This window comes from Anabrus simplex, chromosome 1, assembly GCF_040414725.1.
Source record: "Anabrus simplex isolate iqAnaSimp1 chromosome 1, ASM4041472v1, whole genome shotgun sequence".
Lineage (NCBI taxonomy): Eukaryota > Metazoa > Arthropoda > Insecta > Orthoptera > Tettigoniidae > Anabrus > Anabrus simplex.
Window position 1 is genome coordinate 55830440 of NC_090265.1, and position 17918 is coordinate 55848357.

At 38.3% G+C, this 17918-nt stretch overlaps 1 protein-coding gene across 1 annotated transcript in view; it reads right to left on the bottom strand.

Annotated features, from left to right (window-relative positions):
- Positions 1 to 17918, bottom strand: part of LOC136861051 (aminopeptidase N-like) — a 119580-nt gene that overhangs the window by 75023 nt on the left and 26639 nt on the right. Inside the window, exons 2-4 of the mRNA XM_067138797.2 lie at positions 7324 to 7646; positions 5727 to 5921; positions 2913 to 3068 (exon numbers count right to left, since the gene is read on the bottom strand). Of these exons, the coding sequence (XP_066994898.2) occupies positions 2913 to 3068; positions 5727 to 5921; positions 7324 to 7646 (674 nt within the window). The remainder of the gene's footprint in view (positions 1 to 2912; positions 3069 to 5726; positions 5922 to 7323; positions 7647 to 17918) is intronic.

The following is a 17918-nucleotide window of genomic DNA, read 5'->3' on the forward strand; positions in this document are numbered from 1 at the left end:
TGGATAAACAAACACACAACTGGTAGTGTTTACTCTAAAATTTATTAACAAACACTAATTGCTATACAATTATACAGGCACATAATGACTCTAGTTAGCGTTCTCTCTCTGTTCTCACTGTTCGGTCACACAAGTTATTCGCTCTGACACTTACAAGCTAAAACAATTACAATACACACGCTTCTGCAACTGTCACTTGGACCCTTGAGCAATATATGATTAAATTCACTCCACAACTACTGCTGCCACACGGTTCACAGTGCGTGCACACACATGCACAACAAAGTCTCACATTGGTCACATCCATTAGACATGTAACACATGCACATGTTTGAAGAGTGAAAGGTAGGTGGAGAGAGTGAAGTATGGCATATCTAGCATGAACAAAACACTCAGAGGGGAAGGTACTTGCTCCCTGCCTGCCCGCACATCCCCCCTGGCTTGACAACGATGAGAGAGGGGAATGAGGGGAGTCCTTGAAGGCAATAGACGTACTGTGTATATCAACTCATTGAAGGCCAAATTCTCCAGTTTCTTTGAAATTCTTATGCGCGAAGACTGGCTGAAATTATAGCGGTTTCGACCATGACTTCATTATCATCGTGCTCAACCACCGTAAGAAAGAATGACCCATATTTTTGTCAATATTGGCCCTATTAAACTATTCATGCAGACACTGTCAAAAGAAGAATTAATATACTTTGCACTAAAATATACACGGATATCAAATTTGAATACGAGAAATTAAGATGAAAGAAGGAAACTGTTTCATATAAAGAATTACGGTCTATCCTTTTACTGAAATATTATACCATTTGGTTTTTTGTTTTGTTTTTTTTTTGCTAGTGGCTTTACGTCGCACTGACATAGATAGGTCTTATGGCGATGATGGGATAGGAAAGGCCTAGGAATTGGAAGGAAGCAGCCATGGCCTTAATTAAGGTACAGCCTGGTGTGAAAATGGGAAACCACAGAAAACCATTTTCAGGGCTGCCGACAGTGGGATTCGAACCCACTATCTTCCGGATGCAAGCTCACAGCCCATTTGTTTTTCTTAATATAATTATGGGAAATGGGATAGAAATTAAATGGGATAAAATGATGTCACATAAAATAAATACAAAATATTTAATCCACCTTCTCAATACTTGACAATCATGCAATGTTTACAAAAACATTACCAAAAAAAAAATGTAAATAAATAAAATGAACGCTTCCTGCATACGAAAATAATTGTATTTATATAATCTTAAACAGTGCACTAGTTTTCCATAGAAATAATAATTTTCTAGCAATTCAAATGATTGGAGGAAACAAATTAGGGAAAAATGGAAAGAATGGTTCTTTATTACTTTGTTAATAGCAAGGGTGTTTGGAAAACCGTTTCTATGGAGTTATTGTCAGCACTGATCAAACAATTAAATGCCACACGTAATGGGGTGGGATTATATCCTGCACGTTTTTTCACAAGTAAATTACAGTTATTTAATTGTTTTCCTTTATTAGGAAAAGCCAGTATAGCCAGAATACTTAACCATAGGAACATCTTAATGAGTTCCCGAGAAAATGGTGTTGGGAGTGACCTCTGAGTGCGTAACGATACAGGCCACATCTCCTGGACGATGAACACATGTGACGTTGCCTTGGTTACTTCTCCTTCATCCTCAGGGTTGGCCAAAATCTTCGACCAAACTTTACCTGTTTCCTTTTCCACCTGGAATTCTTGTTATCGCGATTGTACACAGTTGACGTACATATGGCAGTCTTCGTTTGCAGTCCCTCATCGCTCAGCTGTACTGTTCGCATTCATCATCAGTACTGAGCCCATATTGAACTGCTAAAACTTGTCTAGCCTGCCTGAAATAGGGAGGCTGGCCCTTCTGGATTCTTCAGATGAGAAGAAATTCATGGAGCTATCCAGAATTGGAAAGCTCCAGGTTCATCTTTTTAGTTGTTTCTGGTGCTGTCAGGAAGCACAGAGTGAGATCACATAGCAACAGCAGTAATGGTGATAGAGGGGACTGGTCTTTCACACTTAACTCGTCTCTAGTTACTTGCAGTGGTGAGAGGGCTGGAACCTAACTCAGCTTCGAACTAAAGGATATTGCTGCCTCTCACACCATCATCAAGGGAATGGCATATTTGAAACAAGTACTAACAGAAATCTGCAACACAGAAGCCCTCCAGATAGACATATGGAAGGACACCAACTTCCAGGTATAGCATATTTACACAATGTTTGCCTTACACGGTTTTCATGGAAAGTTCTGCATGACCAATAGATATACTGGATGGTTGGAAACAACATGAACTGGGTATATGAGCGTTAGAGCATCAGTCACAGATAAATAATTGGAAAAATATAATTAGATATCTCACACCGTTGTCATTTTATCAGCTACTGAAGTTAGTCGATCAGATTGCTTTGCGGGCGACTTCACATGGGCTTTGCAAGGCGGTGTTGCTAAATCTGCATGTGTCTAATAACCAGCTTCAGAGCGCTAAAAGACGAAATAAACTTCTCCAGAGGAGGAACTTGAATAAAGATGAAACCCACAGTGTGTTACTGTTTGATGCTCATTTCTCAGCGTGGTTCTCAAGCTCGACCAAGTCATGTGCAGATTTAGCAATACCGCCTCGTACAGCCCATTTGAATTCTTCGATGTAGCAATCTGATTGGCTAATTTCAGCAGCTGAAAAAATGACAACGGTGCAAGATATCAACGTAATTTTTCAAATATTATATATCAGTATGATCAATTCTGTAATACTGATACAATCAGTTCACGTTGTTTCTGTCCACCCTGTATATACCAGATGATATCTACAAATACCAAGTATGCAGTTATGCTCAAGACAGGTGAGAAATTATACAAAAAAGAAATATAACAAATATTTAGTATTATACTTACATGTTTTGACTGATTTTAACAGGCATATTTGATAAAGACTTGTAATGTTCTGGACGAGCAATACTTAATTCAAATGATGCCTTAAATTTTGGTTCATCAAAGCAAGGAAACACATTCCTTGCATTTCCCAATTTCATGCGAGTAACAATAAACCAGCTGGAAAAGATAATATGCCTGCTCAATAAATCATATTTTATAAACTATCAAGAGCATTGTATATTTTTTAGATTATATCCTATTCTGTGCAGTTAGCTTATCATTATCTGCAGGACCAGGAAAATAAACACGTAATAGCATAAGCACGATGACAGGTCAGTGTGCAAAGAGGGAGGAATGGAAAGAGTAGGCAATGACAAACATGTAAACACACTTCTCCATACACTGCTGTCCTCAAACAGATGGGCTCTCTCCTTCATTAATCCCCCAAGCATGACATTGCAATACCCTGGGCTGCATCCACAGCATGTTTAATTTCTAGCCTACTCCCAATGCTGAGAGCAGTATCGTATAAATTTTGCTATCATTCCCAAACGAGGTGAATAATTATCAAAAAATGCCAAATACCAATAACATATTACATAATATTAAAACATATGCTAAACTCATTATCCCAGGTCAGCTGAACATCATTACTGGGCCTTGTGTCATAGGCCCCCCCAAGCGTTAATATTTCTCGGCATATTAACATGAATTACCTCGTCAACATCACTATTTTCACTGGAAGTAGTGAACTAGTCCTCTATGTCACTGTCACATCCTGCATTATTTTCACTACCACTATTAACGAATAAATTAGCTATACCTCTAAAAGTAATTATAATGTTCCACCTAATCGATACACTTCTTAAATGGCTTTACCTGTCAAATAATAGAAAGATGTTTATTTAAATTTTACCAGAACATGTTTTGACTCATTGGAATCATCTTCAGCTGGTTAATATCTAACAAATTGACAAAAGTACATTCTAGAAATGCTAAAACAATGATAAGTGAATGAATGATGTGAAAATTAGAATGTATAATGAAAACAGTGTGGTGATTAAAATCCACTTGTTTGATGGCTGAATGTTAAAAGTATATTTCATTAAAATGTTCATTTTAGGTGCGATGTTTGCGTTACTCTTCATGTGGCCACTGTGTATGAATATAAGTGGGTTTGTATGTTACAGTCTTATTTTAAAATCTTGTTGAATGTTGTTTCCTAATGAACTTGAAACATGTGTGCTGAGTTCTAATAAATAAATGACTGTAAAGATATGCAACATCTCTCAGCAAGAGTATAGCAGAAAGCTATCTGCTATCTTTTGAAAAAGCAAATAATTATTACAAAATCCACGTAGAGGATGTTTCATATTTCACGGTGTACCACTGCTCCATACACAGTGTGACCTAATAGACCAGTGGGTGCACCATTGCACCCCACTCGCACACACACAATGGCACTTTTACCCTTCTCTACCAAAGTAGACCAGGAATTAATGATTTCCTACATCCTTTGAAGCGAAAGTATACTGCATCCAATACATTTTGCATAATTACATAACAATATTTAGCTTCTATAAATTTCATTTCTTTCACATCGCACGGACAATGGACATAGATAGGTTTTTATGGCTCGGAGTGGGAAGGAAGTGTCTGTGGTCTTAATTAAGGTTCAGCCCCAGCATTTGGCATGGTATGATGATAAACAGGATTAACGGTCAGGTTGTGATTTTCACTAGTAGGAAAAGTTATTTCAGATTTAATTAATACGTTGATAGGTTGAAAATTCCTTATGGTGATCACTGTCAGTACCTAAGTGTTAATATAAGGAAATATCTTAATTGGGGTAATCACACAAACACCTGGTAGTGATGAGAATGGAGCCCAATTGAGGATCAAAGATGGAAAAGGCTAAAAGTGCCAAAAACATGTTTTTGAGTAAATGCCAATAATAGAGTTCCTGAGCTCAATGGAACACTGTCACCCTTCTCTACCAAAGGAGACCAGGAATTAATACATATGGCGTTTGAAGTGCAAGTACTACATCCACCAAATTTTATATAATTACACAACAATTTTTAGCTTCTATAAATTTAATTTATTTAATTAAGTAGCTCAGAAATTAGAAAATACAGTGATAGCACACTGTCACAATGTACAGCACAGCAGAATTGCAGCACAAGATGCTGGCACATTCACCCTTCCCCACCAAACTCAGCTGGGCACATTCTACCTGTTCAACTCCCTACCAACTAAACTAATGATCTCAGGCACACGCACGATTTACCACCATATGTGGCATGGCTAATACATCCCCATATTATTAAAAACACACATTTTTCATATTTTGGTACTTTCACTCTTTTCCATCTTTGGTCCTCAATTATGTGAAGACAAAGTGTATGATGATGTGGAAACTGCCCTTGTCCTTTCATGCCATTCTATCTGTTGCTCCCTCTTCCCACTCTTCTCTGTCATTGGATTCATCCTAGTATGTGTTACTTTCAAGCTTCTCTCTTTCTATTATAATTTGATTCGTTAACATAATAATTTCCACTTTCCGTTCCAATGATAAAAGAGGCAGAGGAAAATAGTTGCAAATGTTACAAACTTTGGGCTGGGAATACTTGGGAGAAAGAAGACGAGCTGCTCAACTAAGTGGTATGTTCCGAGCTGTCAGTGGAGAGATGGAGTGGAATGACATTAGTATATGAATAAGTTCGAGTGGTGTTTTAAAAAGTAGGAAAGATTACAATATGAAGATAAAGTTGGAATTCAAGAGTACAAATTGGGGCAAATATTTGTTTATAGGAAGGGAAGCTTATACTGTACCTTGAGTTTTCAGCTCCATGATCTTCATAACTTTTTAAACAGAAAGCACAACTGCTCTCATTAGAGAGATTGCTGCTGAAAGATAATGCCACTTGATACATAGCTCCGACTTTTAACTTCTTCCCAAGAATAATTCTATATTGTTGAGTTGTGAAATTCCTTCTCACTCTAGAAATCGTTATCTCTGGGGTTCTCCTGAAATAAAACACCATTCATTTATACTCACAGAGAGAAATATTCAGTATGCATCTGAATGTTTTCCATGGGAAGTCAAGGGATAGGTGATCAATACCATGAAATAACGTATCTCTTGTGTATTTAAACAGACTTTTTTTCGGCCATATTTAAAGGCTTCTGCAGTGCCTCAGTTTTTTGTTCATCAGCTTATACTGTATCATAGTTCAATCTTTTAACTATACTGGGACTGAAGGAACTTGCTACAAAAATATAATTGAGCAAAAAAGTCAGCTAAGGATAATAGATGGAAAGCATTATATGCAGTGATATGAATTTCAGTGATAAATGGAAGGGCATAGGTAAATACAGTAGAGAAAATACTGGACAGCCTGTGAGATACTGAGGGACTGCAATGTGAGAATTATCTAGCGGCAGCAATACCTTTTTCAAGAAGCTCATCACCTATACCAGTGGGAATCAAAAAAACTGGATTTTGAATAAAGGGTACAGATCTCTACACAATGGTTATGACGGTATTGAGGGGTTGTAGTAAGGATGTAAAGGAGAGGGCGTATAAATCTCTGGTAGGACTGCAACTAGAGTATGGTTCTGGTGTACAGGACCCGCAACAGGATTACTTGATTCAAGGCCTGGAAAAAATCCATAGAAAAGCAGCTCGATTTGTTCTGGGTGATTTCCGACAAGCAAGTGTTGCAAAGTTTGGGCTGGGAATAGTTGGGAGAAAGAAGACAAGCTGCTCAACTAAGTGGTATGTTCCAAGCTGTCAGTGCAGAGATGGAGTGGAATGACATTAATACATGAATAAGTTTGAATGGTGTTTTAAAAAGTAGGAAAGATCACAATATGAAGATGAAGTTGGAATTCGAGAGTACAAATTGGGGCAAATATTTATTTATAGGAAGAGGGGGAGTTTGGGATTGGAATAACTTACCAAGGGAGATGTCCAATAAATTTCTAATTTCCTTCCAATTATTTAAGAAAAGGCTAGGAAAACAAGGTATAGGGAATCTGCCACCTGGGCAACTACCCTAAATGCAGAGTAGTATTGATTGATTGATTGATTGATTGATTGATTGATTGATTGATTGATTGATTGATTGATTGATTGATTGATTGATTGATTGATTGATTGATTGATTGATTGATTGTAAAGCAAATTGAAAAAACATTTTACTTCCCTCAAGTAAGATCTTCCTAATACTGAACTCGGACAGCTACCAGACTTTCTGTTTCTTGGAAAGGGATTGCAGTCAGGTGGACTAATATTCATTTCATGACACATGCAAAATGACAATCCTTCTCTCCTCCTCCATTCCCCTAAGCAGGTCTGACCTACCAGTATAACAAATTTAGAAAGAGAAAGGAAAGAAGAGAAATAAAATGGATTTTATTCCCTTACCTTGTAATATTCGGTGTTGAATTCATAGTTTTTTGATTTTTCTTCAAAAGTCTTCTAACTGATAGCTTTTCTCGATCAATTTGCAGATCTTCATGAGCATGGAGTACAATCTTGTCTGTGGATTCCAAGCAGAATACATTGATAAGTACTTGGCCTTGAAAATAACCTTCCTCTCCAAAGGGTTGTAACTTCAGATGGTAACTATCTGGAGCAATATGCCTGGGAAGACGGGCATTCTTCCTTGGGAAGTCTTTGCTGGTCACTTCAATTTCACGCTTCTGAAATCTTGTCTGTTGTAATTTCATGAGCCTATTACTTTGTTCCTGTAAGTGAAAAATATACCCATCCCTTGTACAAAAACATATCCTTGAGGATGGCATGCTTTTCATTTCATATTAATAATTTAAGTGTTTGTGGCAAAAATAACCAATGTCAAGAAGTACCCAAAATGGGATAATAGAAGAATGGGAACATCTGGATGCTCATCTATGCACATCACATATTCTACAAAACCAGCCATAGTCACTGAGTTAAGGGAGCATGGATATTAGTACTTCTGTAAAAATGACCAAGGGTCAGTTGGATTTCCAGAATGAAAAACCATAGTCAAAGCTCACAGAAGGAAGAAGTGAAGGGAACTGCCTACTTGCCTTACATTCACAACACCACAGATCGAATTGTCAAGGTCCTCCGCAAACACAATATAAAAACCATGTTAGGCACCACCACTAAAACTGCTCACAGTCTGAGTAAAACCAAGGACAAATTGTCCCCACTTTTACATCCTGGGGTATACGAAATTCCCTGTACTTGCGGTAAGGTATACATCGGCCAAACATGCTGGTCCATTGGTACCCATATCAAGGAACATGAACATAATATTCGTCTCAACCAGCCAGACAAATCGGCAATAGCTGAGCACACTCTGTCGTCGGGTCATGATGTCATGTTCCAAGATGCTCGAGCTCTTACCCACACTAAACACTACAGGTCCAGGATTATATGGGAAACTGTGGAAATATGTAGAAATCCTAACAATTTAGAAATCCTAACATTTTCTACAGGGACACTGGCTATCAATTAAGTAATACCTGCTTATCAACCATTAAGAATTTACGTAGGTAGTTCCCTTCCCTGTACCTTCACTATTGTTATTTTGTCTTGGTGTTTTCCAAATTTGTACGTTACTCATCACCAGGCTTGTGTCTATGTTGTACACCTGTCAGTGTCATATGTTATGTACACATGTGGACGTAGTTGTAGCATTTTCACCTTTTCTGTCTCTTTCCTGGGAATCCCTTTCTATCTCTATCCTGGGGATTATATACAAAGAGTATCTGACATGAGGTTGTTAACTAGTTTTCACTTAAAAGTAAACAATATGTATACATCAGTTGTGTTTACTAACAATAGTTCCATTTACTGGTAATTCCAGAATAAAAGTGGATATTACATGCAAAACTGACCCATTATCTTTCATCAAAATTTTTCTGGGCAATGATTTAGTGATTTCAATCATGACCGAAACAAATCACTATATTCTCAAGTTCTTCAGTACACAAGAAGTTTCTCCCAGAAATTATATTTATAGTAACAGTGGGCAAACAATTCTATATTGAAGATTATTGGTTCAATAGGCCCTTCTTTAATACACTATGATATGGACAAAAAATATTTTTACATCATTTCCAACATTTAAAAACCCTTTCATTTTGTAGATAATCAAGCACGACTGGCACTGTGGTTTCAAATGCCAACGTAAGATGAAGAATAGCTTAATGATCCAGTATTTGCTTCGGTCGCAGGAATGTAAGTATATATAGATTTATATAATGTAATTCAATATAATTGAATAAGTAATTATGATCCTGTAGAATTTTTGGAACAGTTGACGTGATGTGATGTAAGGCAAATTGTTAAAAAAAATGTACAGAGTAATTCTATAAGGAATTTGTACCAAACATACAAGTATGTATTTGTGTAAAATTAATTTTTGGGGTACTTCTGGTATAGTACATTTATAGATATACTATTTTTTTTTTAATGGTGTACAGCTTTTGGTGCCGGGAGTGTCCGAGGACAAGTTCGGCTCGCTAGATGCAGGTGTTTTCTATTTGATGTCCGTAGGCGACCTGCGTGTCATGATGAGGATGAAATGACGATGATGACACATACACCCAGCCGCCATGCCAGCAAAATTAACCAATTAAGTTTAAAATTCCTAAGCCTGCTGGGAATCGAACCCGGGACCCCTGTGACCAAAGGCCAGCACGCTAACCATTTAGCCATGGAGCCGGACAGATATACTATGAATTAACGTTACAGGAAGTATTAGAGTGTATCAACTTACACTTTAACTTACACACCATGGTAGCTGAGGCTTTTTGACAGAGAAATTCTGTTAAACACTTTTCCTGCGATGTCTTAGCAAGCAAACAATCAACAACAACAAAATATTAGACAGAACCTTCTCTTGACTTTTTAATAACTGTTCATAATCATCATTGTAATGTCCAACAATGGACCAACTATATTGTTATTATAAATGTACTCATTCAGAACAAATATTTCAAGTTCCCTATCGGAATCAACATCTTTATCATCTGATGGCCAGGCAGGCATACTTTTTTTTTTTTTAATGAGACAAAGTCTCTCATAGTGCACTGGCACTGCCGGTGGCTCCAAGTAGCCTACACTGTGGCCTCCACGGCTTTCCAATCGAACCACCCAGATCTCCATCAACCAACAGCTCTCCTCATCTTTTACCCTTACCCTAGGTGTTCCCCAAGGTTCTCCGCTCTCCCCACTTCTCTTCATACTGTTCGTCACCGACATTCCCCAACCTCCCCAACCGCTTCAACTGTTCCAATTCACCAATGACACTGCCATCCTTGCTTCTCTCTATTCCGTTCAGTCCATTAACCACAAAATCGAACTATACCTAAATTCCTTCATATCCTGGTGTGACCGATGGCACCTCAAGCTTAATCCTACCAAAATCCAAGCCATTCTCCTCTGTCACCATCGTGGCATGTCCAGCAGCACCTGTGACCCCAACCAACTTCAACTTCATATCCGCAACACCCCTATCCTAACTGAACCCACCCTTAAGTACCTTGGAATATATTTCGACCATCACCTCACCTTCTGTCCACATTCCCTTCACCTCAAAACCAAGACTGCCACCCGTGCTCGTCTTGTGTGTCGCTTGGCCAGCACCCGGTGGGGTCTGAATTCCTCCTTCCTCCTCCTCACCTATAAAACCTTTGTTCGAAAGTGTTGAATTCTTTTTATGACGATACTTATATATACCCTATCAAATTCCAAGCCCGCCTGGTGGCCATGATCGTTAAAGCATTGAAGTCTAAATGGTCTGACACCGGGGTTAGCTGGTTTGAGTCCTGCTGGTCGAAAAAATTTTCACCATCAGAATGTTGGCCGGCAGGGTAGGGGAGGTGGTGGTATACAATTTCTAATCACTAGATTGAGTGCCAATAGCCTGGATTAAATTCCAAACCTCTCCACAGTGCTCATATGGAGTGACACTGTTGATGGTGATTCATCTGTCGGATGGGGATGTAAAGCCTTGAGCAGACATCTTGGTGCTATTTAACAGGAGTAGGCTATGTGCTGGCACCAGGTTTCACCCTCTCCCTTCCTACTATCATATACCACGTCATTCATTTCATCTCTTAACTCCTCTGATGAGGTTGACATCAGGAAGGGCATCCAGTCATAAAAACCCGCCGCGACAGATTCATTTCACCTCATACCCGACCCCACACAGAAATGGGACAAGGGTTGGACAAACAAAGAAACAAACAAATATATCAAATTGGTATTTCAAATCTCATTAAAAAATAAGTTAGGACATATTTTTTTGGAAAATCCAATTAAGAGGGGTGGGAGGGGGTAAATCAACTGAAAAATGAGTTGAATTCTTTTTATAAGGATACTTCTATCTTATCTGACCTCCCTTGGTCAACTCTTGTTCTTTTCTGACCCCTACTCTATTAGGTTTGTGAGGGCTAGGGAGTCTTTCATTTTCATGCCCTTCGTGGCCCTTGTCTTCCTATGGCCGATATCTTCATTTTTCGAAGTGTCGGATCCCTTCCATTTTTTCCACTCCACAAATGCATCATTCATCAATCCATATTTCATTAATCATCCTTCCAGATCACATCTGGAATGGTAAACCCTGACTACAGTCAGAAACATTGATCATTGATCAGATAATCAGCCAAATATGATTAGTCTTCTCACGAATAAATCCACCAGTTTGGACATACAAAATCAGCAGGTCCAAACAAAGACACCACTCACATACGGTGGGGTGTCACGTAGAAGATCAAGGCAAGTCGGAGCGCCTGGAAGCCCAACAGATGACATGCAGACACATACGGTTAAGAAAAGACTGAAATTCAATAAACCAAGACAATTTTCATTTTTTGCAACATTAAATATCAATTCAATTATGAAACTTGGCAAGTTAAAACATTTAACAGATGTATTGGACCAGCATAAGATAGTGATAACAGCTCTTCAACAATTGCGCAATACAGATCAGGACCCATTAGAATCAGGAGGATATCGCCTTTACAAAGGTTCTCCAGGGAAAAGAGTGATGAAGAATGTTCCTCAATTTGGAGTAGGATTCTTGGTCCACAACAGCATATTAGATTCAATTGAAGAGAATAAAACATACACATTGATAAATGCCCATGCCCCAACGAATGACAAAAATAACAAAGAAAAGGAAGAAACAGAAAAATTTTGGGAAGAATTGGACCAGTTGATTTCAGGTATCTCTGATACACATATTAAAATTTTACTTGGTGACTTTAATGCTAAATACAGTAGTGGGTAAATGGCCAGCGCATAAATTTACAAATAAAAATGGTCAAAGATTAATTGATCTTTGTATAGATCATGGATTAATTTTGGAATCTACAAGGTTTAAAAGAAGACCACACAAACTAATGACTTGGAAATGCCCTAATATTAAATTGGGGGGTTCCGAATTGACCATGTGGCCATGGAAAAGAATTATCACAAAGAAATTTATAATGTGAAAGTTCTCCGTGGGGTAGGCATAGATTCAGATCACTATATTTCCAAGATTAAAATAAAATTAATGCCAAAAAAGAAGAACAAAATATCCAAATCCAATAGGAGGAAGAAGTATGACCGTAGTTATTTAATTAATAATAAACTGTATTTTGAAAGGTCTAAAACTCCTCTAAGCGGCAATTTGGGGATGGTAATTGAAAAATTAAAAACCGTAGCTGAAGAAATTGCTCCTGTTAAAAAACGAAAGAAACATACTTGGTGGAATGTGGAGTGTGACACAGCGATTCAAAACAGGCACAAAGCATGGTTGAATGATCAACAAAAGAGAACAGAACAGTCCCGTGAAGAACTAAATAATGCTAGAAAACAAACAGCCAAAGAAATCAGAAGGGTTAAGAGAAATTATCACAAAGAATCATTAAACGCCATAGATGAAGCATTCATACAACATAAGACGAGGAATTTTTATAAAACGTTTCGACAATACCAATCAAACTATACTCCACCAACACTTATGATGAGAAATACAAATGGAAAACTGGCACATAGTAACCAAGAGAATGCAGAAATTTTAGCTCAATACTTTCAAGAATTACTTAATAGCGAAGAACCAACACAATACCTAGAGTATGACCTTCATTCAAAAAATAAAACACCAATAGAAAAGGTTATACCATGAAGTGTTGAAAGCCATCGATTCACTTAAAAATTACAAAGCTTCAGGGGAGAATCAACTAACTGGAGAAATATGGAAGAATGCTAATACACAAACCATTCAGAATTTACATAAATACCTCATAGACAATTGGAATACTGAAAAAATGCCCGAAGAGTGGAATATGGTGATAATACACCCTTTACATTAAAAAGGTGATAGATCAGATCCCAACAATTATCGGGGGATATCATTGCTGGATATCACTTACAAAATTTTTTCAAAGTTATTAAGTTTATACATGAGAATTCAAGAACAACTTGACTGTGAACTTGGAGAATACCAAGGAGGCTTTCGTCCAGGGAGAAGTTGTCCAGATCAAATTATCAGTTTAAAGTGGATTACGAAGCATCATAGGGTTAGAAACAAAAAGTTAGTTATCACTTTTGTTGATTTTAAAAAGTCGTATGATAGTATCCATCGTGAGTCATTATTGAATATCCTAAAAGAATTTGGTTTACATCCAAAACTTATTCGCCTTATTGGAATTACCCTTAAGAACACTAAATCTAAAGTCAGATTTAGAAATGAACTCTCAAAGCCATTTGACATTAATAATGGACTTCGGCAGGGAGATGGACTCTCACCATTATTGTTTAATTGTATGTTGGAAAAAATCATGCGGGAGTGGAATAAGATGTGTCAACCTAACATCAAGATTGGCAGAAAAATAAAACTCAATTGTTTAGCATTCGCTGATGATCTTGCACTACTTGCTAATGATATGGAAGAAGCTAAATTGCAAATAGAAGAACTTGATAACATAGCAAGAAAAGCTGGATTGCAAATTTCATATGAAAAAACAGAAATAATGCCAACCTTACCTGTTACAGCACCAACCATTACCTTAGCCAATACCAAACAAAATTGTGAATAAGTTTAAAGATCTTGGTGAAATTATAACTTGGAACACCAATGAAAAATCATCAATAGAAAGCAGAACATTTAAGTTAAAAAAAGCACAACGAATTACATGGCCAACATACAAGAAAAAAATCTCTTTCAATAAATGCTAAACTTCAACATTACTGTTCCGTCATTAAACCTGAAGCGACTTATGCTTGTGAAACACTATTTAACTTGAACACCAAAGCAACAACTGATACACTGCAAAAGGTTGACAGAAGGATTCTCAGAACAATCATTAATAAAAAACAGCAGGTAGATGGACAATGGAGATTATTGCCTAATGCAGTGGTTTATAGGGAAAGTGAATCTATAATAGATACGATGAGAAAAAGAAGAATTGCCTTTTTCTGTCATCATTCTAGATTAAATGATAATAGGAAAATAAAACAACTATTTAATTACTTTTGGAAAAGTAAAATAAAAAATAATTGGTTTAAAGAAGTTCAGAATGATTTAGAAGAGCTGAATATTACAATGAAGCAAATTGAAAATAGAGAAGAAAAAAGGATTCTCAAGAACAAACAAATAAGATTGTCATTAAAAACTGTACAACACAAACAATATGTCATATCTGATGAAGAAAGGGCAGCCAGGTCAGCCAGAATGAAGAGGTTTTGGGAAAAGAAGAAGATGATGCAAGCTAAATCGTCAGTTAATTCTTTGTTAACGTAAATGTATTTGGGTTTGATTTAAGTGCTCCAATGTGGGTGTAAACTATGTAAATAAATAATAAGGATACTTATATCTCAAAAACAAAGGATGTTACAGACGTGAAAATTGGTATTTGGAATCCCCTTTAAAAATAAAGAAATTTATTTGGAGGGGGGGGGGGGTGAGGCAATCAACTTAAGGGTGTGTGTAAAAGGAGTTGAATTCTTTCTTGATGATACAAGTAAGAAATGGACTGGTAGAAGAGGAATGATGACAAAATTATGCATTTATATGAAACCACTCGAGTAGTATAATAAGCGGGTTCTGCGGCCTCCTCCCGCGGGAAATTTGAATTCTGGCGGGAAATTTGAATTTGTAAACAAAGCCACGTGCTTTTTGACAGCTGTCATCGACAACAACGCATCGCTAACCTCACTGCTGCCATCTTGACGGGCCTAAACCTCAGTAGTGCCAACTTAACCTAACTAGCGGGAGGTAAACAAAGCCACGTGTTTTTTGACAGCCACGTGCTTTTTGACAGACAACAACGCATCACTAACCTCAGTACTGCCATCTTGACAGGCCTAAACCTCAGTAGTGCCAGCTTAACCTAACTAGCGCGAGGTAAACAAAGCCACGTGTTTTTTGACAGCCACGTGCTTTTTGACAGACAACAACGCATCACTAACCTCAGTACTGCCATCTTGATGGGCCTAAACCTCAGTAGTGCCAACTTAACTTAACTAGCGCGTGGTAAACAAAGCCACGTGCTTTTTGACAGCCACGTGCTTTTTTGACAGCTGTCATCCGCCATATTTAAACCACAGAGCACTGTGCTGCGCTCTTTATCGTAGTAGCTGCAAATTCGTCACCTGTCATCCGCAGTGCTCCCATCTTGACGGGTCTAAACCTTAGTGCTACCAACTTAACCTAACTAGCGCGAGGTAAACAAAGCCACGTGTTTTTTGACAGCTGTCATCCGCCATCTTTAATCTATAGAGCACAGTGCTGCCCTCTTTAGCTACTTACCTTTGAAATGTGGTGGCGGATAATTTGAAAAATGCTTTTTGACAGCAGCCATCTTTGTGCACCGTGCTGCCCTCTTTAGCTAGATACCTGTGGTGGCAGGCAATTCAACATGACAGCAGCCATCTTTAATCAAGAGAGCACCGTGCTGCCCTCCATGTGGTGGCGGCAAATTCTACATGCTCTTGTTTGGAAACAAAGTCACGCGCTTTTTTGACAGCCGTCATCCGCCATCTTTAATCAACAGAGCACAGTGCTGCCATCTTTAGCTAGATACCTTTGAAATGTGGTGGCGGCAAATTCCACGTGCTCTTGTTTGGAAACAAAGCCATGTGCTTTTTTGACAGCTGTCATCCGCCATCTTTAATCAACAGAGCACCGTGCTGCTATCATGCGGGCAATTTCGTCAGCTGTCATCCACCATCTTTAATCCACAGAACACCGTGCTGCCCTCTTTATGGCTACTACCTTAAGCACGTAGTAGCGGGCAATTTGAAAAGTTCTGTTAGCTATCATCCGCCATCTTTAATCAAGAGAGCACCGTGCTGCCATCTTTAGCTAGATACCTTTGAAATGTGGTGGCGGCAAATTGAAAAATTTCACGTGCTCTTGTTTGGAAACAAACTCACGTGCTTTTTTGACAGCTACTATCCGCCATCTTTAATCAACAGAGCATAGTGCTGCCCTCTTTAGTTTGAAATGTGGTGGCGGCAAATTCCACGTGCTCTTGTTTGGAAACAAAGCCATGTGCTTTTTTGACAGGTGTCATCTGCCATCTTTAATCAACAGAGCACCGTGCTGCTATCATGCGGGTAATTTCGTCAGCTGTCGTACGCCATCTTTAATCTACAGAGAACAGTGCTGCACTCTATGTGATGGTGGTAAATTCCACGTACTCTTGTTTGGAAACAAATTCTATGTGCTCTTCAGCTGTCATCCACCATCTTTAATCAAGAGAGCACCGTGCTGCCCTCTTTGTCGTGGCGGATAATTTGAAAAATTATTTTCGACAAGCAGCCATCTTTAATCCAGAGAGAACAGTGCTGCCCTCTTTAGCTACTTACCTTTGAGGCGGTTAATTTGAAAAATTCTTTTCGACAAGCAGCCATCTTTAATCCAGAGAGAACAGTGCTGCCCTCTTTAGCTACTTACCTTTGAGGCGGTTAATTTGAAAAATTATATTTAACAAGCTGCCATCTTTAATGAAAAGAGCATCGTGGTGCTATCTTGCGAGTAATATTTTACGTCACAGCTGTCATCCACCATCTTGCATTGCTAACCTTAGTGCTGCCCTCTTTAGCTAATTACCTTTGAAAAAAATCTATTTGACAAGCTGTCACCCGCCATCTTGCATCGCAAACCTCAGTGCTGCACTCTATGTTGTGGCGGATAACTTGAAAAAATATTTTTGACAAGCAGCCATCTTTAATCAACAGAGCACCGTGCTGACATCTTTAGCTACCGCCATCTTACATCGCTTACCTCACTGCTGCACTCTTTAGTTGAAATGTGGTGGCGGTAAATTCGAACAAGTTTAATCACGCGTCGGGAAAGCTAGAGTAAGCACGTGCTGCAGTGATGACATCATCATGCATGTTTAGACTTGTCCGTTTTCTTAAGAGTAAGTCGGTGTAAAGGAATGTGGTAGCGGTAAATTCGAACAAGATTAAACATGCATCGGGGAAGCTAGAGTAAGCACGTGCTGTTGTGATGACGTCATTGTGCATGTTTAGACCTGATCGTTTTTCTTAAGAGTAAGTCGGTGTAAAGCAATGCAATAAGTACAACATTTTTTGAATGCGATCAAATATTTATTTACAAATGTACTACAACAGTGTTCGTTTTCGCTGCTGACAAGGTTGGTGTGCTTCTTAGAAACGTATGCTTCTGAAATGCCTCCTGCAACATTCAAATTAAACAAAACATTTAGAAATATATTATACTAAGTATGTTATGCTTTACAGAGGAGATCATATACTTCTTACCTTGCTGTTATTCCTTTTCGGAATCATCATCATCATCATGAGGTACTAGAGAAAGTTCATTCATACACTGTGTACAGTGTTCAATCCTCGGATTTGGTCCATCCCAATCATCATCACCATTTTCTCCTCGATGCTTGTAATGTCGTTCACAAGTTCTGCATAAAGCTACTTCGATCGACATCTTACTGTGTAGAGGAAGGATGTCCCAAAAATTATGTACGTAAGAGGCGGCGTACGTA